General features: G+C 44.4%; 2 protein-coding genes across 4 annotated transcripts; both read right to left on the bottom strand.

Annotated features, from left to right (window-relative positions):
* Window positions 1-1,192: 1,192 nt before the first annotated feature.
* On the bottom strand, window positions 1,193-11,288 carry syvn1 (synovial apoptosis inhibitor 1, synoviolin). Of its 2 annotated transcripts, none has more exons than XM_035649864.2 (16): window positions 11,092-11,288; window positions 8,612-8,763; window positions 8,386-8,478; window positions 8,147-8,299; window positions 7,596-7,644; window positions 7,093-7,196; window positions 6,444-6,570; window positions 6,254-6,353; window positions 5,955-6,020; window positions 5,448-5,564; window positions 5,108-5,265; window positions 3,934-4,098; window positions 3,493-3,639; window positions 3,021-3,204; window positions 2,222-2,337; window positions 1,193-2,130 (listed from the first exon to the last, which is right to left on the bottom strand). In XM_035649864.2, the coding sequence occupies exons 2-16, from the start codon at window positions 8,741-8,743 to the stop codon at window positions 1,922-1,924; spliced, it is 1,920 nt and encodes a 639-aa protein (XP_035505757.1). In that variant the 5' UTR covers window positions 8,744-8,763; window positions 11,092-11,288; the 3' UTR covers window positions 1,193-1,921. The 2 variants fall into 2 exon arrangements, with proteins under 2 accessions (XP_035505757.1, XP_035505755.1); XM_035649862.2 differs by having other exon boundaries at window positions 1,193-2,133; window positions 11,092-11,287.
* Window positions 11,289-12,499: 1,211 nt separating this feature from the next.
* smad5 (SMAD family member 5) lies at window positions 12,500-23,386 on the bottom strand. 2 transcript variants are annotated; one of them, XM_035649867.2, is made up of 7 exons: window positions 23,107-23,386; window positions 19,028-19,960; window positions 17,065-17,358; window positions 15,811-15,918; window positions 14,073-14,294; window positions 13,722-13,978; window positions 12,500-13,589 (listed from the first exon to the last, which is right to left on the bottom strand). In XM_035649867.2, exons 2-7 carry the CDS (start codon window positions 19,428-19,430, stop codon window positions 13,446-13,448), a joined length of 1,428 nt encoding a protein of 475 aa, XP_035505760.1. In that variant the 5' UTR covers window positions 19,431-19,960; window positions 23,107-23,386; the 3' UTR covers window positions 12,500-13,445. The 2 variants fall into 2 exon arrangements, with proteins under 2 accessions (XP_035505760.1, XP_035505758.1); XM_035649865.2 differs by lacking the exon at window positions 23,107-23,386 and adding an exon at window positions 22,536-22,718.
* Window positions 23,387-24,812: the final 1,426 nt, after the last annotated feature.

Here is a 24,812-nt window from a genome sequence, read left to right on the forward strand (position 1 = left end):
ATGAACTTCTTTCCACAGAACAATCTAACCACAAGGTCCATTTCGTAGCTGTTTTATCGCCTTATTACACAACCTTCCTCGGCAGATAGTCGTTCAGTTCACATAGAAACGTAGGTGTTCCTGATCTCATGCAAGAGCTTGTTCATGTAGAGATTTTGGTACAATATTTCGACACTGATTTGATGCAGCGAAAATCGGAAGAATATGCCGAGGAAGGTCGAGTGATATGATCATAAGCTCCAGAACAGCTAGTAAATGGACCCTGAGTCCGGAAGACTATCACTGACTGACATTGAGAGTCGCGAAACGCTGTTCATCCAGGGTTAGTCAAACAATTACATTCCGCAGCACATTGTGCAATATCCCCTGTTGCTTTTAATTGTCAACACTTTTGGTATTTTTGCTCCCCTTATATCAATTTAGTTTTTCAAATAGAGTGGCAAAACACTACAACGTAGAGCCTAAAAGATTTTGCAGTCTGGTAGGTTGGACCTGTCCGGATCTGAGCTTTTATTAGTGCTGGTCAAGTATTGATTCGGCGAGACGGTCTCCGTTTAGTACGGAGGCGCATTGCTGCCACTGTAAAATAACAACGGATCGGTACCACGTTATAACGTGATACTGATCAGTTTGAATTTTTCTGCTGTGGCAGTTCAGCGCTTCCGTAGATTAGGGCCACATTGAGAAAAAAATATATATATAAGTAATATTATGAGGATAAAGTCGTAACATGAGAATAAAGTTTTAAATTCTATTGTAAAAGTTGTAATTTTATGACTATAAGAACATGATTTTACTAAAAAAACAATTTTATTACGTTAACAGCCACCCGGGAAACAGGTGTGAACCCTGGCAGCAGCTTTCTCTGGTGTCGCAACGCATGGGACTGCTCTGCTGACATTTCTCCACTCAAATAACACAGAGACCAAATTTACGACTTTATGCTCAAAGTGTCCACTTTTTCTGGAAATGTGCCCATGATACTCCGTTGTAGTTTCTGATGAATGTGAACTGAATTTGAGATATTTTTTAAACTTTCAAAATGAACCTAAAAACAGGTTGGCATGTAGTGGGTTGAGTTGAATTCAACAGCCAGACCTTTAATTTAAAGTCAACATCGAAGCACTGCAGCAAAGTGCTCACGTTTGTCGAGCTTCACAACAAATCTAGCATGCGAGTTGTGCCACTGCCGTTTCAGTCAAACAGTTTATTCTGCATTATGTACAGATCATCCTATTAAAACTCTATACAGTATGTACACATTCAAATAAATCCGTATGTTACAACGTCTGCAGTGTGGAGAAACCAGAAAAACTGGAGGATGTTGCATGATGGAAGGCCAAAAAAAAAACAGCAAAAAGAAGCAAAAGTAGATGATTAGAGTCCCTTGATTTGAATCCACTTGATCCGACACTGATGGTTCTGTGTAACATGTGGACGGGGTGAGTGGGGACCACATTTACACGGAAGAAAATGCTGAATTAAGCAAAAAAAAATCAAAGAGCAGGCAGAGATGTCACTGACAGTAAAACTAGCAAACACAAATCCAAATACCATTTCTCTTACAGTGATCGAATATCTTCGACTTGAGATTTCCTCTTTCACCTAATTACACTTACGAACACCTGCAGCGTTGTTATCGCAGTAGTCGTTCTGGGGAGAAAGCTGATGAGAAGAAGAAAAAAAAGTTGCGCTATTGCTTTTCGGACACAGAGACAGTCTGGGTAAGCGCTAAAGAATCTTCACGAGAGACCGACTGCGTCTCTCCGCAGCCTGAGTCCAACTCGACGCGGTTAGAGACCTGAGCCTGTGGAAGGCGAGAGCCACGAGGAGCAGACGCAGTGAGGAACCAGAGAGAAGATGGATGGGCTCAGAGTTCCTGTTGGTCCGGAGCGAAATGTCCGAGTCACAACACCATGGATCAGTTGTCCGGAGGGGGCGATGACGACGACGAGGCCGATTCCAGTTTGCGGAGGCGCCGGCGCCTCAGCTCGGCAGCGCTCGGTTCTCCGCCGTCGACGTCGTCGTCCTCAGCTGCTTCGTCGTCCATCTTTTCTTTCCTCTCCGTTTCCAAGGCAGCAGAGGTGGAGTCGGCGGGCTGAGAGGAGACCGTGGCACCGTTCACTTGATCTACTGAAAAGAGGGGAAAAAAAGGATCAAATCAGGATCTCGTGTGTGTTTGTTGTCTTTGTCTTCATAGTCTTGCCGTCAGTTTTCTTACAGCTGGGAGAGTCCGTCTCCTGGCTGGGACTCTCTGTGCTGCTGCCAGCTGCAGGGGACGACGCAGAGGGGTTTGTCCCACTGGCTTCTCCAGTGCTGCCTTCAGCCCGAGGCGGACTGTGGGAAAAAAGACAACGAAGCATTCAAGTGAAAATGAGACAAACGAGCAATTTACACCGTGTTTTCTTAGGATTTAATTCGCACTGTGACCACTTGATTGTACTTTCTAACTTCAATCTTCACGCCAACTTCAATCTTGACACATTACATTTACTATTAGATGAAATTATAAATACAAAAAAAATTGAGTTAAAGGTGTCATATTATGCTCATATTTAGGTTAATACGTTAACTTGAGAAGGTTGACATGCTCTTATGTTCAGAAAAGGCATCACTGGATTTCTTTTAGCCCCGCCTCCTGGTAATCTGCTCTGATTGGCCAGCTGGCCCAGTCTGTTGTGATTGGTCAACCGCTTTCAAAATGTGTAGGAAATGTCACACCCCTTCACCAGAGAAGCGGAGATTCACAGATTGCGGGCGGGGTTACTCCATAAGAGTCTGACAGTGACATCACAGTGGGAGAGAAATCTGAACCAGTTGTTCAGAGGCAGGCTATAGGGATTAGCCAGCTCACAAAAAAACAACAGGGTGATCTTTTTTCATAGTTTGTGGGCTAGAAGCCTCCACAGATACGTACATTTGCGTGCACAAACACTAAAAAAAGCGATTTTTGCATAATGCGTCACCTTTAAAACTATTTTAGTTTAATTTGGCCAAAAGAATCAGCGGGGTTTAGTTACGTGAGTGTGGCGACGGTGCTGAGGTAGTGGTGGATGTTGAGCATGGCGGCGTCCAGCAGTGTGTGGATGTTCTGGAGACACTGGAGTCGGGCCTCGAGGCCCCGCCGGCCCTCGGCCTCCAGCTCCCGGAGCTCCTCCTCGGACATCCGCGCTAGAGACGGAGGAGGGGGAGGCATCGACGACACTGCAGGGGAGGATTCAAATTGACTTGTACTGGAGTTGAGAATCTCGCAGATGTAGATGCACAGAATTGTCAATTGTAAATACTTTTCTGATGTATAAAAACAAATATTTTTTTCTTCACTTCAAACAACCCCAAAGTTAAAAGGAGTGACATGACCAACCGGGTGAAGAGTTTGTCATCAGTTAAATTTCTTACTGATTTCCTGCAACAAATCATCTTTTGACAACAGAGAGTCAAGCTTATTGCCCCAATTCGTTTTGTGAGGCAGCACCGAGTATTTGCTCTCACCGAAGGGAGGAGGTGGAGGCATTGGCAGCCATGGTGCGGTGGGGAAGGGAGGAGGGGGGAAGGAGAAAGGGAAGCCTGGGATCGCTGATCCTGGAGCAGCTGCTGCTGCAGAGGTGTCTGCAGTGGACGATGTGGGCTGGCTGGTGCCTGATGCAAAGGGAGAGAAAACATTTTTGATTAACCTGGGTAGATGCAAAGCCCTCGTGGAGTAGATGAAATGTAAATGCAAGTGCAATTATCAGTAATTATTTCCATTTTGAGTTCGGTTCATGGCGTATTACTGATAAGCTTCAGTCAGAACTCAAAACAGGATGATCAACATTTGGTAAATCTTTAAAATTGACGATCGCCTGGCAAACACCCAATGAGCTGCCAATGCCTTCACATTATACTTTATATGATATCACATTGATTTCGATGATCCTTTGACGTATTCCTCACCAGCTGCCTGTGTGGCTTCTGTGCTGCTGTGTGGAGCATCAGTTGCCCCGGGAGCTTCACCTGCTGCAGCACCAGCGGGAGGGGGAGGAGGAGGAGGCACTGCAGGGAAGGGACCCCAGAAAGGGAAGATGCCGGGAGGGAAGCCCGGTAACATACCTGGAGCCACTGGGAGAGCAAACGGAAACAAAAGAGAATCTTTAGAAAAAAGGGTCCAAATGTGTATTTACAAGTCAGTATTACCAACAGGACTGCTTGTGAATTAAAACAAGACGAGGTGTGGTAAGTGTAATTTGTAGTTACTGAAAACATAAAGCCAAAGATCTCTGACTGGCTCAGAATGGCATTATGTAAAAGAAGCTGAATAAATGGGTAGAAAGCAGCAGGATAGTCTCCCTATTCTACAAACATGATCTGTGCCACCACAACAATTTGAAAGATATTATAAACTTTGGCACATTGTGGCTTTAAAGGAGCAGTAAGCAATTCTGAAGAACGCTTGTTTCTCTCTTTGTTGTTGTTGTTGTGATCTTACTGCTCCGACCGGGCCGCTAACACGAAACCTCGGGTATGGGAGCCCGACGCGCAAACCCACTAGGCCAAAATTCGCGGAATTGTAACCCAAACCGCTAACACGTCTCTTAAGGTGTCGAGGAGTGATGTTTACAAACGGAACTCCCCGTGTTGTGTGGTGCAGTGCGGTCCACACCAGTTTTTGTTTTTGATTTACAGAGCCAGGACTGAACCCAAAACCCGAACCCACACAGAATTTGACAGCTAGCGTTTGCTGATTTTTCCAAAACGCGTACAGCTTTAGAATCGCTTACTGCCCCTTTAAGACCATGAATGGCAACAATTAAAGAGTCCTGACAGCAGACGGTATGAAGGTATATCATGTCTGCAAAAAATATCTCAGGTATGTGAATGAGCAGTATTGCATGAGCTGTTGAAAAAGGAATGTTTCTGCTCCTGCTTTACTCTTGTACAGTGGCTGTTTCACAGCGGAGGTCGTCCACACGACAGACGTTCTAAGATAAGATAAGATATACCTTTATTCATTCTACAATGGGGAAATTTGGGCACTGGTTCTGCACTGCTAGTAATTTGGGCATAGGTTGGCCTCACAATCAGCAGCAGGGACGTGGGGTTTGTGCTCTGTACTGGTTCTGAACCTCACCGTTAACAGGCGGGGCTGCGGGCGCATTGGCGGGCGCGGCCGGAGCAGGGGGCGGAGCCTGGGCCGGTGCAGGAGTCGGATTGTTGTTGGAAGCTCGGAGGACGTCCATGCGACAGGTGGGACAGGTCTGCTGCCGCTGGAACCACGAGCGCAAGCAGCTGTGGAGCAGAAAGGAGGGTAAACACAACATGATTTCAAATACACCAAGAACAGATGACAAAACTAAAAGGTTGTTGTTTTAAGTCATGCTTAAATCTTTTAACTTGACATCCAAGTTGTTTTGTTTGTTTACAGCCTAGCATCTGTCCGGCTGAGTCAAAGAGTTTGCCACCAGACTTACCTGGAGTGGAAAATGTGATTACAGGGTAGTTTCTTGGCTCCAGTGACCATTTCCTCCCGACAGATAATGCACACGTTGTCGGAAGCCTGCAGATCTTCAGGAGTAGCATCAGGGTATCTGAGCACATGACAAACACAACAACAGCGGTGAGCAGCAGTTCTTAGCCTGAGAACTTCTCAGACAACATAGATATAAAACATAACTACAAAGTAAGAAAAACTAACTAGCCACATACGATGTGTTCACCTTAAATATCCTGATGCACTGTACAGCACGTAAGTTACATGGGTTTGCAACAACTTCAGCAAGCGCATGCAGTGTGTGTATTATGCTGCAACTTCTTACAACATTCATTTGCATACAGGTCATAGTCCTCGTCATTAAATGAGAATTCAAATTGAACCGACCCCCACAGCATGGGGATTAATAAGAAAGACACACTGGGAAATATGGATTGTTACAAACAATACGATACGGTGTAGTCAGGAGAGGCTCAACATTACTCACAGTGTATTCATGTTGCGGATGGCTCTCCGAGACATTATGGCATCTGTTACAGCCTTCTTGAATTGCCTTGTAGAGAAACAAAACATCACAACACACAACTTAAAAAATGCCTTAAATAAGAAATTGATACATTTTTGATTTGATTTAAAATTATAATCCTTTTCTTCTTCTTGAAGAAAGTATGGAAGTACAGCTTAAAATATGTGGCTTAAAACAAATCAGACCCATTTGAAAACCTTGGCGTTAAACTGGAGAAGTGATGACAACACACAGACACACGGGGCAATGAAGCGGCTCACCTCATAGCCAGATACATGGGGCGAATGGCAAATAGGGGGAAGGTGTGGACCTTTATCATGATGGTCATGAAGGCGATGTACAGGAGCACTTTGATGAAACCTGGAAACGTCAAACGTCGTTTTTAATAAGGCATAAATCGTTTCATCTTTTACATGGTCGCCGGGAGAGAAGCACGGTTGAATACACCACCTGTGAAGAGCTCGGTGTAGAGCATGTAGACGGCCTTGTTGTCCCAGGGGTTCTCACTCTGCAGGTCGACGGTGTGCAGAACGTACTTGATGAAGGTCGTCAGCACCATGGTCATCAGGATGGCGTACTGACGAGCACATGGGGGAGAAACTTGAGAAACTTTAGAAAAGAGGATCTTACAATATTGTGTGTGCAACCATGCAGCCAAGTTCAAAAAAAAATTCACTCGGTATTTAAGTTGAGGCACTGTGCCCCTGAAAAAAATATCCTTCAATCCATCTGGAAGTTTATAGTTATGACCTTCTGGACTTTTTTTTCATCCTCACACTCTGAACTCAAACTACTTTGGACATTTGAAGCAGAATTATGTGACATTTTTGGATCTTGGACAATAATACTTGGAATGATATTGGACTTAATTTTCTTCATTGTATTTTTCTTTTTCTTTCACTTCCTGTGACACGTGTAAAGTGAACAGAGGTTGAAGGAGAATGAAACTCATCATAAATGATGAAAATGAAAGAATCTGCCCATCACAACTATGTGCGGGATTAAGCCTCTGAAATGGCCAGAGTTGGGTGAAGTGAGCTGTCGGTTCACAGTTTAACGCCGAGCTTCAATTCAACTCCAATCATGTGAAAAAACAAACCTCAAATCCAAAAACAAGCTGTACAGAGGCTCCTCTGGTGATGATGCTGTGACAGGCATGGTTGACAAACAGGAAGTCCAGCACAGCCAGCAGTCCCATGAGAGCTGCAGGAAATAAAAGAGCAGAATAACACTCCTGTGAGGGGCTGTAGCATCTGTTGTGTGTGTGTTTTTGTGTGTGTCGAAGCTCCATAGGATGTAGAAAAAGTACTTTTGTATAAAAAAGCAAAAGAGCTGTGCTGAAGTCAAATACTGTAAGTTGTATGTAATTTAATGACCCCACCTTCATGCTACAATAACCTCATGTTGTGTAAATGTCATTCTGATCCTGGCACTCGGCCTCATGTGCAAACAGAATGATTTGCATGCAGTTTCATTAAGCTGAAACACTTGTTTCATTCGTGCAATCTACGGAAAAGGAATAGACACTGACAACAAAGGGAAGTAAGAAAATGCCAGCAAAAGCGGGCAAGAAAAATAATAGCAGACGTGTTTGATACTTACACAATACTCTAAAGTGAAAAACCCAGGAGATGTTAGGACTCCGTTCCATCTAAAAGAGAATAAGACACAGAAGAGTATATTTAAATGTTACTGAAAGCGCACAGTCAAACATGAATACTCCATAACTGAATGATTGTGCCTGTGATTCTGAATAACTGTATCAATGGTTCACTAATGCAGGAGCATAGTTCTAGAGATTCAGCTAATGGCTGGGGTCTATTAAAAGCAGTTGGTAAAGCTTCCTGCACTTTACATCCTCACCAGCCAAGCAATACATTTTACTTGCTCAAATCGTTTTAGCTGGAAATCTTCAGTTAAAAGCTCTTCACATTCACGATCTGTAACCTAAATATCAGCAGCAAAAAATGTCACACAAACAATGTTTGTTGGCTCTGGTATGCAGCCTTAAGCCTCGCACCACCTGCCCCATCCTGTGTCCCGCGTTTCCTTTTCCACATTGAAACGATTTACTGTGCAGGGACACAGGTGGAGGAAGTATACAGGCAGGGTACTGTGTAAGATGAGGAAGTTGTTTCTCCATCATCACTCACAAAGTCCACCCGGTCCTCGGCCAGCCAGTGGAAGCACTTGAGGAAGAGCAGGAGGGTGAAGAGGGCGACGAAGCGAGGGGAGAAGTCGTCCCTGAACACGGTGAACGCCAGGCAGGTCTCGGTGACGGCATACCAGGAGCGCTCGATGAGGTGCTGGAAAATGAAGTTGGATTAGATTCATTGTTATCGTCACGTATTGTGCATTACATATGAGTAATAAACAGAAACAGAACCTCTACCTCCATTTCTGCAGCTCTCAGCGTTCCAAAAAAGACCTTTCTCATGAACTTGCCCAGCAGAAACACCAGCACAAAGGCCTGAATGTACAACACCTGATAACAGAAACAAACACGCGAAAAGTGGGATTTGTCACGTTGTCACTGATAGGACCTTTGGGCAAATATCATCAAGTTTAAAGATACTATTATGGGTAGAATATTAAAATAATTTAAGCCCCGCTCTTACCGCCATGCTGGGGCTGCTCTTGGTGAGGTAGACCACAGTTGGGTAGAACTGGTGTTTGAGGAGGTAAGCGTGTGCCACCACGGCCCCAGTCAGCGCCAGGCTGGTGGCAGTCACCAAGGCTGCTCTTACCATTTTGGACTCAGCTACAGATACTGTGGAGGGGAAACAGATGAGCAGAGACCAAAAGAAGAAGAAGAATAAGAAGGATGTTGCCTGTGAGAGTTGACTTGCGTAGCCGAGGAATATGCAAATAAAGGGTGAGTGAGACTTTGCTGGAATTAAACATTTACTTATAAGATACTTGTATCACTGCTTTGTTCACTTTACTCAAACGGATATGAACAAAAAAAACGTTCCACTTATGGACTATATGGTCAGGAAGCATTGACAGCTTGTCAGTCATCCGGTAAGAATTACATATTCTGCAAACCTCCAGGGGAAATAAAGAAATTACGTAATTCAAGATGGGTTTTTTTCCATTGCAGGGAATACCACACAGAGCTCACCAAACGCCAGGAATATTACCGAACCAACAGTCATTTTTCTGGAGTCATGAAGCATTAAATAGATTTTAGTTTTTGCCTCCTGGGTCATGAAATGAGAGCAAAACCACTACAAAGCATCAAACGCCACCTAGCTTCTCTGCCAACTTTCTACAACCGGCTGATCTAAACAATACCAGAGCGCTACAGTTTGTTTCAGCAATGGTAATTAAATCACCTCTCTGGTTCAATTTACAGTAAAACATAATTATCTCAATCCCAATCCTTTTGTGTCTGCTCCTCCGCGTTTGTCTGTAAAGAGGAGCGTCTGTTTGCTGTAATGAGGCTGAAAAACCCTCCTCTCCCGCAGACTGTAACAGAAAGTGCCGCGAGACAACAAGGAACTGAAAAATACATTTCAGCGTCATCGCATGTTTAGAATCCACCCACAGCCTAACTGGCTTGAATTCCTTTTGTTGCCTGTTTCTGCTTTCTAAATATTAGATTATGCATCGACTGTGATAAAGGCATTCAAACAACACCAAAACTCTTTAAAATCAATGTTGACACATCCTTAGAGTCAAATATACGTACAAGATACTTCTTTACATGCAGATGTCAATTTGTGCATTACTTTGTTATCAAGAGTCATTTCTGTACCAATAAGTCGTCATTATGAGAGCTGCAACAGTTAATCGATTAATCGATTAGTAATCGACTACTAAATGAATCGCCAACTATTTTGACAATCAATTTATCGGTTCAAGCAGTATTTAATGGGGGAAAAAAATCTAAATTTTCTGATTTCAGCTTCTTACATTTGAATGGTTTCTTTGCTCCTCTATGACAGTAAACTGAATATCTTTGGTTTTCGGACAAAACAAAACATCATCTTGGGGGTTTTGGGAAACACAATCGACATTTTATGACATTTTATGAACCAAACAGCTAACAGATTAATCCATAATGAAAATAATAGTGAGTTGCAGCCCTAGTCATAATCAAAGTGAAATGGTCCAATCACGTGTTAATGATATCTAGATCAGTACAACGAATCGGTTTCTTCATGTTGTCCTTTATCCAAACTTTACGACTTTTGACAACCCTGGAGAAACTGTGCACCTCACATAATGACAATTTCACATTTCAAATAATAACACTGTTTTGTCCCATGACCAGAGCTGCATTGCTCGGTCAATGTATCACCAAGTCCCATTATGTCTTTGAGACGCCGATGCAGTTTGGACTGGAAATGTGGAAATCTAAATTCTGTGAGTGAACGTGCTGAATCTTTGGTTTTGTGTTTGAAACTATTCGATTTGAATCAACCCCACATGGTGAACACACAGGAAGTCTGGGGGGGGGGGTGTATTGGGGGAACATCTGGTGGGAACACATGAAAGTGAAAGTCTCAATACTTATCACAAGTAACCCTTTGAAATCAGAATTCTTATAAGCACAATTTCATAAGTGATCAGTGACAGATTCATGTGAAAAATGACGATATGCATTTGCACGACGTGAGTTAACATCGTGTCCACTCCCACTGCTGCAGCTGCCGCACCGCTGTCTCCTGTGCAACATACAGTTCCTTCTGTCGGAGGCTTTATTTATTTATTTATTTATTTATTTTAATCACCCACTGTCTTTTTTTTATTGACGAGCAAACACATCCACACCCTTCCCAGTGAAGAGACACGTCTCATGTCGGCTAACCGAGCTCGCTAAGCTAAGACGGTGAAACTAAATCTCAGACATCCAACAAACCCTTGTGACAGCTCTGCGACGAGACAGACAGACAGACAGTGACCCCCGCGAGCGCAGGCTCGTCGCACAGACATGCTCAGGAAGCTAAAGTAGTTCTATTGGTTTGTAGGAGTCACGTTGCTTTTTCTCCGGACACCACCTTATTGTCACAGACAGGTAATTGGGTTAGTTAGCTGCTGTTAGCTAATGCTAGCGTGCTAGCTGGTAACGCTGCACTCCGCGGGGACTTACCGACTCGATGTCTGCGGGCGACTTGCTCCTCGGTCGATCCGACGACTGTCTCCTTGCCTGCTGCTGTCTCAGTCTCCTCACCGGCTACTCCATTTCGACGGTTCCACGGCGGCCTCTCTACAATGTTTAATGTCTTGGCCCCTGTTCCGTCTTGGCTACGTGTTTATCTTTGGCTTGCTCATTGGGAGCCACCTCACATCCGGCTGCCGAGGTAAGGGACGAAAAAAAAAGGACGCAAGAGAAATTGAACGCATCACTGACGCGTAACCTGTAAAAACAACAGTGTAAGGAAAAACACACTGTCTTAAATATTGAGTGACGACTTAATATGTGCGTTTGACCTATATTTTTGACTCATATTTTTTAAATATAACTAGTTGCATTGTATTTTTTTTTACATTTTAGCGATCCACGTTTTAGGTGTTTTACGGTAAATACCAACGTGGACCAATAGGAAGTTGTCTGACTGGTGACGTTACACTGTGCCGTGTGCATGGATCAGTAGGAAAGTGGGCTCAGACAGAAACTATGACCAGTGCACACTGGGATATACTTAAACATGCAGACAAATATGTCAGGAAGAGTGTCAGAAGAAAACATTGTCTAAAAATTATTTCAAACAAATATAAACTAATTTATATTGCTGATGCTGTTAGCCAAGGTGGTCTGTTCACAAAGAAATGGTTAATCAACAATTATGTAAATGAGGGGCCAATCTTTCCTCAAACCAGTGGTGGTTAACTCTGAGACCGTCAGAGTTAATATTAGATGAAAACGTGGCTCTCAGAAACATACATTTTATATTTTGGTTAATGACTTAATATGCTTGGAAGTTCACATAAATTTATGTTATGTACTTATTATTTTACTCTGCTGTTTTTTTTCCAAGACAAACTCATTTTGTTATTAGTCCTTCACACAGCAGAATCCTCATTTGAGCACAAGGAAGTGCTAATATCTCATTTTAAGACTCTACCTTGACCAGCAGTAAATTTAAATTCTTCCCCGTCTTCCTCTTCATTATCAGCAATAATTAGGTTTGTTTTGAAAATTTAAAGAGTATTACTGTGAGCCACACTACATTTTCCTGTTATGCATCAAACCGAAATAGGCTGTAGGCTAAACGTACCTGTAGTATTAGTTTGCCATGTTTCTCTTATGATTTTGAAATGGGGACATTAGATATTTTTGAGCCGTGGTCTAATGTTTGATTCAATCTTTCAGTAACAGTAAATCACTGCTTACATTTGTGCACATGCCTGTTCTAATTGTTACCGTATATCTGTGCTGGCTCATCACATTTCCACACCGTCATTTACATTACAATGTCAAGTCTGTGCTCGTTTACCTCTTACCAAATAATCACTCAAACGCGAAAGAGCAGACAGAGGCACAGAAAGATAAGCAATAATTGTTAACAAATAAACCTGTTTATTTCATTGAGCTAATGAAGTCAATTATCTATCAACATAATGCCTTGGTACCCACGCCAAAATTTAATATGCCTCCACAAAATCCATGAGTGCACAATATTGTTAATACAGTGAGTATGGAAAATACAGTCACTCTTACTTGAACTTGAGAGTACAAACAAGAATCAGTAATAATGATGATGTCCACTGTCTTGATTATATCATTGCTACTTCTATTGCAATAGATGTAACATTCACACTGTTGTTAGCTTATGGCGTGTTAAAACTTGTTCAGTGATTGATCTCCCAACATCAAAAACTATCAGGTTGGCATACGTAACTTTCTTAAAAAGGCAGTAGCTCAGTGTTCATTTCTAGCAGTAGAGACTATAAAAAAAGGAAAGCATTTGTTATATCTGAGCCTAATGGTAAACATAATGGTGTCTACGTCTTAATTGTAAATATCTGACACTGACAACAATGTAAGAAAAGGAGTTCGGTAAAATTCCAATTTTGTCTGTCGGACATAAGGTAGAGTCGTGAAACCGCTCTGCTTTCAATAAAAACTACACAGAGAAATTAAATCATTTGAGGAAAAACAATAAAACTTGATGCAAAAAATTAACATTTGACAGGTTCAAGCTTGACAACGGAGCCCTCAGTTCTTGCAGGTGTCCTAACATCGTCAAGCAGTAGTGTGTCCTTGTCGTTACTGCTACTTGGGTATTTAATCCTCTTTCTCCGGGTAATTGCTTGTAACATAACTCAGTTTCAACAACTGGATTCTGGCTGCTGCTGCTGTTGTAGAAATTCCAGCCAGATGTCAGTATCCCTTCCCAAAGTAAGTGTAAACAGTTCAGCCATTAAGACCACCTTAAATTATAAATCACAGAGGGGGTGATAAAAAAGTAAAAAGGGGCTCCAAGCTCCACAAGTCCATCATTAGGACACAGAGGAGATTGGGTTGAGAGGTGAACCCATCTGTGTCAGCACCTTGTCCAGCCACTGGAGGGGCCCGTGCAGGTGCACTTCGATCCAGCAGGGGGTGCTGGTGACGTCCTGTCGGTGATACTCGGCTCCCCAGCCCTGTGAGGTGGCAGGAAAAAAACATTACAGCAATGACTAATAGCCATGATGTTTGCCTGCTGTTACAAGAAATTATGCGACGTGTTCAACAGCCCCCTTCAATCTTCCAACTCACTTCATGGAAGCCCTTACCTTGACAAAGCTCATCCTAATGGTGCACATCTTGGTGAGCTCGTAGACGGCCTCGAAGCCGTGGTTGACTGACTGCGCCAGAAGCTGAGCAAACTCCTGGTTGTTGAAGATCTTGAGGCTACATCCACTGGGGATCTTGCAGACAGTAGTAGGGTGGAAGCCGTGGTGGTAATTACAGTTACGACTCTGGACAAAAATGCTGGTGTCGCTGAGGCACTCTGCATACACCTCCCCTCCCACGTAGTACAGGTGCACCCCTGGAGGACAGAAATGATGGTCAGGACACTGGAACCACATCTCTGCAAAAGCAAAAAAAAAGCCCATCTTACCAGGCGCCTGTGTTAATTATACCTTTGCCAATGTGTCGACGGGTGTTTTCGATTGTGGAGTTGCGGTTGACGTTGGACAGCAGTCCGAGGCAGAAGCGGTTCTTGTTGTTCGACGGGTCGGTGAAGCCATCCACAAGAACGCTGGTGGAGGAGGCGTGATAAGCCTCGCCTACGCGATTGTTGAGCTCATAGTAGACGATGGAGCACCAATGGCTCGGCTCCTCGTACTCCACTGGTTGCACATCTGAGACGGCGGCAGATCAGATAAACACAGGTGAGTCTTAAACTTGCTAAAGACACAGATGAAGATGCATCTTTCAAAGGAATATGTTTTTTGGTTACCGTTAGTACATAGTTTACTATGATTAACATGTGTTACTTCAGGAAACCTCTATCTAGAGGGTTTCAGACTACATCTGCAACCACCATTGTTGTCGCTGACCCTTCTGTTGATGTGCATTTTACAACTTGCGGACGCAGAGCGTTAATTTCTGGGGACATGCTCAACCAACTCAGGACATGAGGCAGCCATCATGCGCATGCAAGCACGTTGTTAAAAGCAAGTCTATCTCCAGCTTTGGGCAGCATGGGACTGAACTGTCCCACTGCTGTATATGAAACTCTCACTACGCATCTATAACTAGTGTACACTGTTATACAGTTCCCAGGATCACTAGAACTGAAGTTCTTCCCAAAAGCGAAATCCTTCTGTATGCTGGTATATCATATAGACTTATGAAGCCGTATGAAGACCACTGGGACTGGATTCATAGAGTAACAAGGTGAATTTGGGTGAGAGCAGTTAATCAGAGCGAAGCTGCTCATTAACTGAGCTCATGGTTATGGAAAGTATTTCATACGGTGTAAAATTACAGCAGGTGGTTCTAATTAACGGACCATTTCTCGACTCTGTTATTATTCAGGCAGCCTTACACAACAGGCTGGATTTGTCTTTCCTAAAAAATACATGCTTCCAAATTAGGACGGTGTTGGAGGTAATAGTTTTCTCAGAGAAACAAACAGCAATATATGTTCAAAAATAATGTATTATAGAAAATGAGGACTGGAAATTAATAACTGAGGAGGGACGGGAAATAACAAACCCGTATTAGATCAGACTTATTTAATTGTAAAGGCCTCGGATAGGGGGGAAGAAGTGTGGTACTAACAGAACTCCCCAACTCATTTCAATGATACCCCTGCATTTAGGAAGAAAACACTAGAGTCTGGTTGCTTGTCTCGACCAATTACAATCGTGTCACAATCTTTTCCTCCACTCATAAGTTACAGCATAATAAATAAGAAATAAATATAGAAGAGTGGTTTACATAACATAAGAATATCTCAGTAAGGGTTCATCGTTTTATCTTTTCAGACATTTGTTTGAAATGTAATGTTACACTTGATTACGAGTATACCTGTTATCTCTGGACAAAAACGTGTTTCGTGTGGCGATCTTGACCTTGATCAACAAGTTCTAGTTTGTTTATTGTCATTTTGTGCTAAAGCTATAGTAATCCGCTCAAGGCCTTCCTGATGCATCCTGTTCACGAGAATGGGTCAGACAGACAAAAATGGTGGCTTTACATATGGAATAAGTTATTGTTGCAAATTTCCAGAGCAGTGGAATCGTGCATTAAATGAGTCTGGTCTGTCCGTCCGTTGCCTTGGATTTTGATAAGCTTTCAAACTGGACATTCTGGCATGTATTTCAACCCTTCACTGCTGTGACCGTCGGTCTAAACGTGGACGCCCCTCACCTCCTCTGGCCATGTTCTGCGGCACCAGGCTACTGCTTGTTTCCATGGACTGGCTCTCCTGGCCCAGCTGCTCATCAGGGGGCATGTAGGCTGGGGGTGGGGTGTCAGCTGAGACATTAAGAGAGCAGTTAGTGAGGATGAGGCCAGTTGTTGTTGCTGGCAAATGGTCTGACACACACACACACGCGCACACGCCTCCCTCGACTCTGACAATCATCACAGGATCTGTACCCCGGAAATGGTGTCGGATTACACATATCCCTCACTTGCTAAGCCACATGGTAACCCATTCCAACAGAGAGGCGATATGAGCTTTTCTCCATAAGTCCATAACTGAGGCACACAGGAAAAAACAAAACAATGCAGAAAACACCCCCCTTAGAATGCACTGAGCAACTTTCAACAATTATGTTGCTTGTGAATGTGGACAGTGACGACCAGGGCTTTTCAACATAAAAAGGCTCAAATCCTAAATTGGCAAACTTTTTTTCTGCTCTACTGCCTGCAGCCACCGGATGCGTCAGCAGATCTGGACTGGAGCAGAATAGAGCACTAGTCACCAGACCCACAGACACACACCCACACAGTAACATCCGCATGCACTCAAATGTGAGTATAACAGGAACAGTCATGTGTATACCCCCCCCCCCCCCAATTTGCCAAGACTATTAAACAGGACAGAATGATACTTCTTTGTGTGAATATATCTGCTCTGTCTCCAGGGGGTAACAATGAGACAGAACGGCCGCCTGGTCCACTGAGTTAGAGCCTTGACAGCAGCCAGCAGTGCTGGCTCTGGTGGACACTGCTTAGCTGGCATTTCTTTTGTTCTCATTTAGGGGTTTAGCTTGATTTGGATAAATATAATAACTTGACTTGGTTAGAGTTCAGACAAGAATATCTGATACATTTTTATTTTCTAGTGATGGGTAGGTTTACCTATTAGTTACAATAAAGACTGAATGATTTGATATTTTAGTAAACTACTTATTGCAGCCAAAATGCCCCTGGACTGGAAGTGTTGTACATGATACAAATCAAAAGCTGTAGCCATCTGAGCTTTGGTTAAGCACTCCAGTCACACTCTTATAAACAACATTTCCGCACATTATGTTACTTTAAACACAGAAATCACCGGAGACCAGTATTAATTAACAGCTAGTCTCTTGTTGGCTACAAGACAGTAGCAATCCAGAAAAACACAATAGTCTGGCATCTCTCCCAGGGTCAGGTGAACGAGTGTATTTGGCGTACCTGGGAGCTGGAATGGACTGGAGGGCCCCGAGCTGGCAGGAGAGTTTGGATAAGTCGCGCTGCTGGCTGGAGAAGGAGGATACGGCGAGTTGGGAGAGATGGGAAAAGAGCCTCCTCCTCCACCTCCGCCTCCACTGCTGCTGCCGCCCCCGCTGTGCGGCTGCTGGAAGGACTCTGGGAAGGTGGCATTCAGGGGCATGTGTGGCTCGTTGTGGGTGAGGTTACGGAACTGTACCAGCAAGCTGTGCTGTGGGTTGAACTCACTGTGCCGCGGTACCAGGACAGGAGGGAGCACTGGACGGTGGAGTAAAGAAGGTAGAGGGGGAACAGTTGGTTAGTTGTAAGTTCATTTAAAAAAACTTGTTCTAAGGTGGCAATGCCTACCACACATATCACAACCAAAAAACCCTGTTTGACACATGGCTTTTATTATTATGATTTGCTTAAATGCTTTTCCTTGTTAAGAATGTATCCTTTCCATTATTACAAGGAAATGCAGCAAATGCAAAGAGAGGCCCTTGGCGATCATGCTCTTTGAGATGTAGCTATTGCTCAGAGAAGAGGTACAAGACTAGGCTTGTCGATTATTTACTTGATTAGTTTTAAAAAAGAGAAAAATAAAGCACTTTACAGATTATGTCTTCAAATGCCTTTGTTTCATTCAATTAACAGAGCAAAACCCCCAAGAAATCAGATTTTTAAACACCTCAGGCAGATTATTGGCAGATGGCACAATCAACCAATGTTTCCTGAACGCCTCAAAATATTATAAAGCATCAAACCCTCACAGCGACGAGACCGATGACGGAGGGTTTGATATTTTTGGGAATGTAATTTAAGCTTTAAATGAGTTAAAAAATAAATTAACAACTGTCAAACCAGTTGTCTGTGTCACTGTATTTCCTACGCTGATGAATCACTTATTCTTTTTGCTTTTTTTGATGTGTTTGTGACATTGGACAGAACAGTCTTTTTCAACAAAATGATGATCCAACTCTAGTTTCAGACAATCAAGGCAACTTCATACAGAGCCAATATCTTTAACAAAACAAAGAGCTGTTACTGTTGAAACAATAAAATACACATTCATTCTCAACCTGTGTAGCAAGAGTTTAACATACGAGTATTGCTCAAGACTATGGGCTTTTCTCACAAAAAACACTTGATTATTTTCCATTTTGCCAAAACTATAGTGCGAGTTTCCCCAGGCTTGAATTTCATCTACTAATTAACCCCAAGCATTACTGTCCCCAAGCTGCCCCTCCACAAGCTACCGAGCGTCGCTTCAAAAGATATATGACATGCACTCTCTCCTGACCAACATGTGATCCGTATCCTTGAACCAGTCAATACAGAGCTGGCAATCCCAAACCAGTCTAATGTCAGAAGGCCACACACACACGCACGCACGCACACGCACGCACGCACGGTAATCCATAAGAGTGTGTGATGCAGAGTGTGATTGACAGAAGCGAGGAAGGAGGAGGTAGTAATGAGAAAGTGCCGGGAGTTTAGTCTGAGTGGTTTATGCATTTAGTAAGCCACTCTCTGATGCCACACCCCATGGAGTGCCCGAGGCATATAATCTAATAAGACTCCAAAAGAGTGAGTGATATTGATTTTCTGTGAAACGGAGGGGCTGGGTGGAACAAGCCTGTATGATGACAGCCTCCTGACCTTTGTGGATTTGTTTACCAGCTCCACAGTTTGCTCTGAGCTCTGGCTGAGGGATGAGCAGAGCTCCACTTCTGTTTTATATTTCCTGTATTTTATTTTATCCAGTCATAACATAAACAGCAATACTGTTTTTCAGCAATATTTTAAAAGCGTTGTGTGAACAGGAATGATTGTGCCATTAAAGTTACATATCTGGAAGTGCCAACTTATATATAGGATAAAGAACATACTAGGAGAATAGATGTCAAACAATAACCTTCTAGCACAACACACACCAAATACCTACCAGGGCTCTCCACTCGCTTGTAGTGATATGGGTTGATGCAGACCTCCTTCTGTTTGGAGCCAAACGGGTACTCGCACACCTCCAGGGGTTTGAGCTCGTGGTGGGACTGGAGGTCGGGCCAACGCCACACTCGGCAGTAGATGACATGAGGCAGACCTTTCCTGTGGGAAACCTGTAGCCTGCCATCCAGAGATCTGGGAATGGTAACACACTTGCTGGGCTGTCCCGGGCAGCTCAGGGCTTTCTCCAGGTCCTCCATGGCTCCTTTCTTCTTCTTCAGCTTTTTCACGAGTGCATCCACTGCCTTTTCTGCCCATTTCTCCTCCTCATCTCCCTGCTTCCAGCCAAGCAGGCGCTTTACCGCTGGGCTCGTGAAGGAGAAGAGACTGGACATGGAGGTCATGCTGGACGCTGTAGTGCAGGTAACGGGCAGGAACTTGCCGGTGGAGGGACCGAGGGCTCTACGAGTCCCCTGCTGCCGATCTTCAAACAGTGTTAGTCAGCCAAATTGGTGTTTGAGTGCTAGTCAACAAAATAAGCCACTTGAGGGTGTATGTGTGTGAGCGTATGGACTGGCCGACAGAGATGATGGGTGGAGTAAGGGAGAGGAGGTTTTAGCCTTGTCTGACCAAGGACAGGAAGTAGGGGAGGGAGGGGAGTCAGCAAGCAGGACGCAGCTGCTGCTGCTCAGGAAGGGCCCTGCAGCAAGCTGTCCGGAGCTGGGTCACCACCACTGATGGAGGGAGGGGTGCAGGCTGCAGGAGCTGAGATCGGGACCTCTGTCGAAGTGACACGTTGCAGCAGGTCCCACTGGTGTGAGCCGACGGGCTTAGAAATAAAATTATTGACCGGTTCTCATCAACAACTCCCGGCTCCTCTCCGGCTGGACTTCGCAAAACAAATTCACAGTCTGTGTTTTATTCCTCCAGCCACCTGCAAAACAGAAAAGAGACGCAGATACGCGTAAACGACAAATGGACTTGTCTGGCATTACATGCAGAGATCGAGACCTAAGCAATCCTAACGTTTGAAAAGCGTGACACAGCATGTGACAGACACTATGCTCAATCAAGAGGCTGATCAAAAAGCCTTTTGTCCCCTTTTCATCTGAGACTTGGTTTCTACATAAAGAGCCTCAGTCTTATTGAAACTGAGATGACTCAATTACATGATGGGCGATATATGTAGAACTGAAGAGAACAAAGCATGAAAAAACGTGTAGCAAACAAATGTAAAGCTGGTAAGCATGGACAACATTGTGTATTCATCAATATGAAATGCTGTGGTGCCAAAATATGGAACATATTAATACGCAAAATTAACTGGTACAACCCCCCCGACCCATCTGCAAAGTATGGGCTGACAACATATACACCTGACCAAGTGCGTAGAAAGTGAAAAAAAAAGCCAAGTAAAGACGACAGCAGAAATGTGCTTCATGACAAAATAGTCCTTGGGACGACCTAATGCCTGGTTCGTCTGAATCCTAACCCTCTTTCTATGTTTTATAAGATATAATATGCATTGTGGCTAAAAGTGCCCATCAGCTACTTCTGCATTGCGTAACCAGGAGTGCGAAAACAATGACTTATTGAATCACCACCTTGAAATGTTTCTAGTATTACATCAGGACGCCTCCAGTGATTGTCCCTTTTAAATGTTTCCACCTACTCTTGCATTGTTACAGAGTGTTTCAAACCCAAACTACATGTATGAAACCAGCCGTGCTGTGATATATGACACTTGAATCTGTATCACGCAGACAGTCAAACACATGTAGCCTGCAGCAGCAGCTGTTTGGGGGCTTGTGAAACCGGCCCGTCGAAAAGGATGTGACCACAAAGAGCTGCTTCCTCCCTCATCCCATCCCTCCCTTCCAGTACACAGCTGTCCAACAGCACTGCAGCCGCTTCCACTGCTCATTGTTCTACACGCACATGAAAGCAGAGGGGAAACCTAAAGTAGGACATGCAGGCACACACAAAAAGGTATTAGCCTGTTATGTTCTTGAGTTTTTTTCTTTACTTTAATTCACCAGTTTGTTTCTGTAGTTGTTTCCACGCGGCGTGCCCAGTCAAGAGACCTGGCTGCGACTAGCCCTCTTTTAGAACAGGACCGGCAGTGATTCATCAGTTCACTGTTGGGGTGAGCAACGACGAGAAGCGGATTTCAACTTAAGGGACGGGTCTGACGTCAGAAAAACACGGAGAAGGATGTTCACGTCCAATCAACACGTGGTAGATGCAACTCGCCCCGAACTGACAACCGGAGCAGAGAGCCGATTTGAATCTCAATGACTAATCCTCCAGATGAAGCTGATCCCTCTCTACAAACAAGAGTTCACACTGATAGTCCTTTGTGTTTCCGCAATCAAAGGCCGAAAATCAAATCAACCTTGACCACACTTGTACAAAAGTCACATTGTGAATGAGGGCTGGCACGGCAGAGGCGAGCCCCTTATTGACCGCCCCGGTGCCTGAATTAACTGAAACCATGATTGAAGATGACCCCATCATCCTGATCATATGGGTTTATATAAACTTACAAGACGCAGGACTAAAATGTGTACACTGAAAAATGTTCAACAATCACAACCTCACTATTTGTGCAAGACTATTGTCCACAAGAGAGACACTCCCCCCCCCCCACTGACAGTTTTCTTACACTTATAACAGTTCGAGCCAGATCTTAAGAACAACTGTGAAGATCAACACTCCCTCTGGAGCTCTTTGCAAAAAGGCCAAGCCACTCCTTACGAGCCGGAGAAGAGGAGATCGTCTAGACTCTGTCAACGCTGACACCACCCCCCCCCCCCCCGCTGTTACACCAGGCCCATCCATCACAGGTTGGCCTCTCGTGACCCACACTCAGAAATACTGACACCGTCCGCGCTTTTAATGGGATCCAACACGCAGCATCCAACCCCCCCCCCCCCGAACAGAATCACAAGTCGCCCCACTGTGCGAGATCTGCCTGAAAAGGCTCGACCTGTATTCAGTACAGACGATACGGAAGAACGACGAAGAGTCGCTCGGGTCGCGACCCACGGCGATGTGTCGGTGCCATTAGCCGACGGCGGCGGCGGCGGCGCGCTCACGCGAGCATCGGCTAACCGCCTTAGCCGACGTTAACGCGACTCGGCTCGAAGTTACAGCCGGGCGCCGCGCAGCGACCCTCGCTAACGCGGCCGGGCGCCATGGGAACGAGCCCCCCCCCCCCCCGTTCCACTTTAAAGTGCGGACACGGTGCGCTGAAGGTTTCCCACCTCGGCCAGCTCGCTCCTCTTCCTCCTCCATTCCAGAAACTCTCTCTCTCTCTCTCTCTCTCTCTCTCTCTCTCTCTCTCTCTCTCTCCCCCTGAAACTTCTCACAACAGCTAGCTAAGCTATGCTAGCCGTTAGCCCAGCCCTCCGAAGGGAGAGCGGCGAGCCTCTGCCACCAGCGTTACCCGAACCTGATGTAGCTCGCCCCGCTGCACTTCTGCTCCCCTAACCCCACCGGACACGTACCTTCTCTTTCTCTTTTTCTCAGCTATGCGCGCGAGCCATGGCAGCAAAGTGTCGCGCCGCGGTTCCGACTACCTCGAGGGGGGTTTCTCTCGGGTTTTGGGGGTTTTTTTCCGCGGCTCCTTCCCTCCGTCTCCCTTTGCCATGTCCTCCAAAGTCCCGGAGACAAGTAGACTGGGGGAGGCGGAGTGCGTATCGCTCCGCCCGCACTGACAAAAGTAGTTCTCGCTTTAGCGTTGCAACTTTTTTTTGGGGGGGGGGGGGATTTAAATCGTATTCGCTAAAAAGACAAATTACCACCGCTAACGTGAGGTACAAACTTTGCTTCATACCACGTTCCACGGAAAAACACATCCGGGTTTGCGGACTTCTCAAAACATGCATTCGCTTTTCCTTGCGCATTGATCGCAGAACAAACTTTGTCCACTTTGACAGATGCGGCTCGTTTTTTCTCCGCCAACTAACGTCAACGTTGAAAGAACACGCGAAGATGCGATATAAAAGGACCACAACATCTGGTCTCCCGAGGGGCGCTTTTCGGACGTTTCGCTGTGTGCAGATGGGAGTCTCTTACGGCGGGTCGTGCTGCGGCTCTGGAACGTCTCACAAGTCGCTGGCTCCACTCAGTCTGGAGGACTGCGGTTTGTGTATTGTTGTCCTTTGTTGTCAGCTCCTCGCGACGTCGGCTCTCCCCGCGCCGTCAACTCGTTTGACTTTTAATCAGTCAAGCCCGGATCTGCCCTTCCACGACTATTCTTTTTCCGCGGACGAACCGTTTCCCGTGGCAGGATAAACGTTGAGTGCGCGGACTTCGGTCTTGTTCGGGGGTCCAAGTGAAACAGTGTTCACGTTTGGCCACTAGTGGGCGACCTCGGCCCAGTTTTTGACCAGTCACGGTCGATTCACAACATTCCCAGTTTACTGCCACAATTAATAAAACTCCGTTCTCTCGCTTCCGGTCTGCCTCTCCCACGTCATGCAGACAGATATCCAACACCGGGGGTAAAGTGGCCTAAATAGAAGGATAAAAGCCAACATTTTGTGTGCATGCATATCGAATTACTTTTATTCTAATCACTTCTTTTAACGGAGTATTTTAATTTGAGTCTTTCTTCTAACTTCTTTACCCTACCCTCAAATAGACAAGACAGCGTTCCCCTGGGATTCCTCCTTCATTTTGTACTAAATGTTTTATTCATTTATTTATATATGCTTTTTTAAAGCCTTGCATCATATGTTTGATTGTGTGTGTGTGTATAGGAGGGAGGGGGGTACTTTTTTGTGTTGCATTTCCTTGTATGTGAAGAACTTATTTCTATGAAATGTGCTATATAAATAAAGTTTGATTGATTGATGTGTTGTTTTTTTTAATTGGCCGATTTTCCATATTTTTTCATAATCTGCTACTTTTTAATGTAGATGAATTTAATACAATGTAGTTTGGGAAATATAAAGTACCCATAAAACCATGCTCTCTTGTTTAATGCAAGGGTTTTATTATCCTCACAACTGTCCGTGCTTCCTTCCCAAAGCTGTGTTGTCTTGTGAAGCTTTCACCCTAAAGTCCTGTTAACAATGTGGATGAACACATATGGACGATTAAAAAAAACTAGGATACTCAAACTCTTCAGTCATTGGACTGTCATATCTATGAGTATTACATACGAGTATGAGAGAGAAGAGTATTATACAGTACTGCAAGGCAGCGGAATCCGTCGCTGGTAAATGTGCTTAGTTACAGGATGGCAATGAGAACCAACACTAAAGTTACACCTCCACCAGGTCAGGACCTGGTCTTCCCTACAGGGAGAAGGACAAGTGTACATTCCAGCCTCTCGTCTTAAAAAAAAGGCCTGCCCCATTTTCTTCGAAATGATCCAAAAGCCCTTTCCATTTCTGTCCCCATTAAAGAAACCGTTCAATGTTGTTGTAATGATTTGTCCAAACGTAGCCAGCAGAGGAATTGATTAGGTGCTATTTTTATAACAAAACACAACAATTTTTGCACGATGTTGCCGCAATGCAGCCTCGAGTTTACATGGGTCTAGTTAAATATTCACAATGAACAGTGACATGGGAGCGGCGGGCCATTTCTGAAAACTGCACTCGTAGATATTCTCATGTTTGCCTTGTGCAACGTTTGCAATGGAAAAACCCAAATCATGGTATCAAGTAATTAAATATTTGACTAATTTATGTACAAAAATCAAGTTCCATTCCAACATCCTTGTCTCTAGCAAAGAAATATATACTATGTCAATGGAAACATGCAAAGACAAC

Source organism: Scophthalmus maximus, chromosome 9 (assembly GCF_022379125.1).
Source record: "Scophthalmus maximus strain ysfricsl-2021 chromosome 9, ASM2237912v1, whole genome shotgun sequence".
Classification (NCBI taxonomy): Eukaryota; Metazoa; Chordata; class Actinopteri; order Pleuronectiformes; family Scophthalmidae; genus Scophthalmus; species Scophthalmus maximus.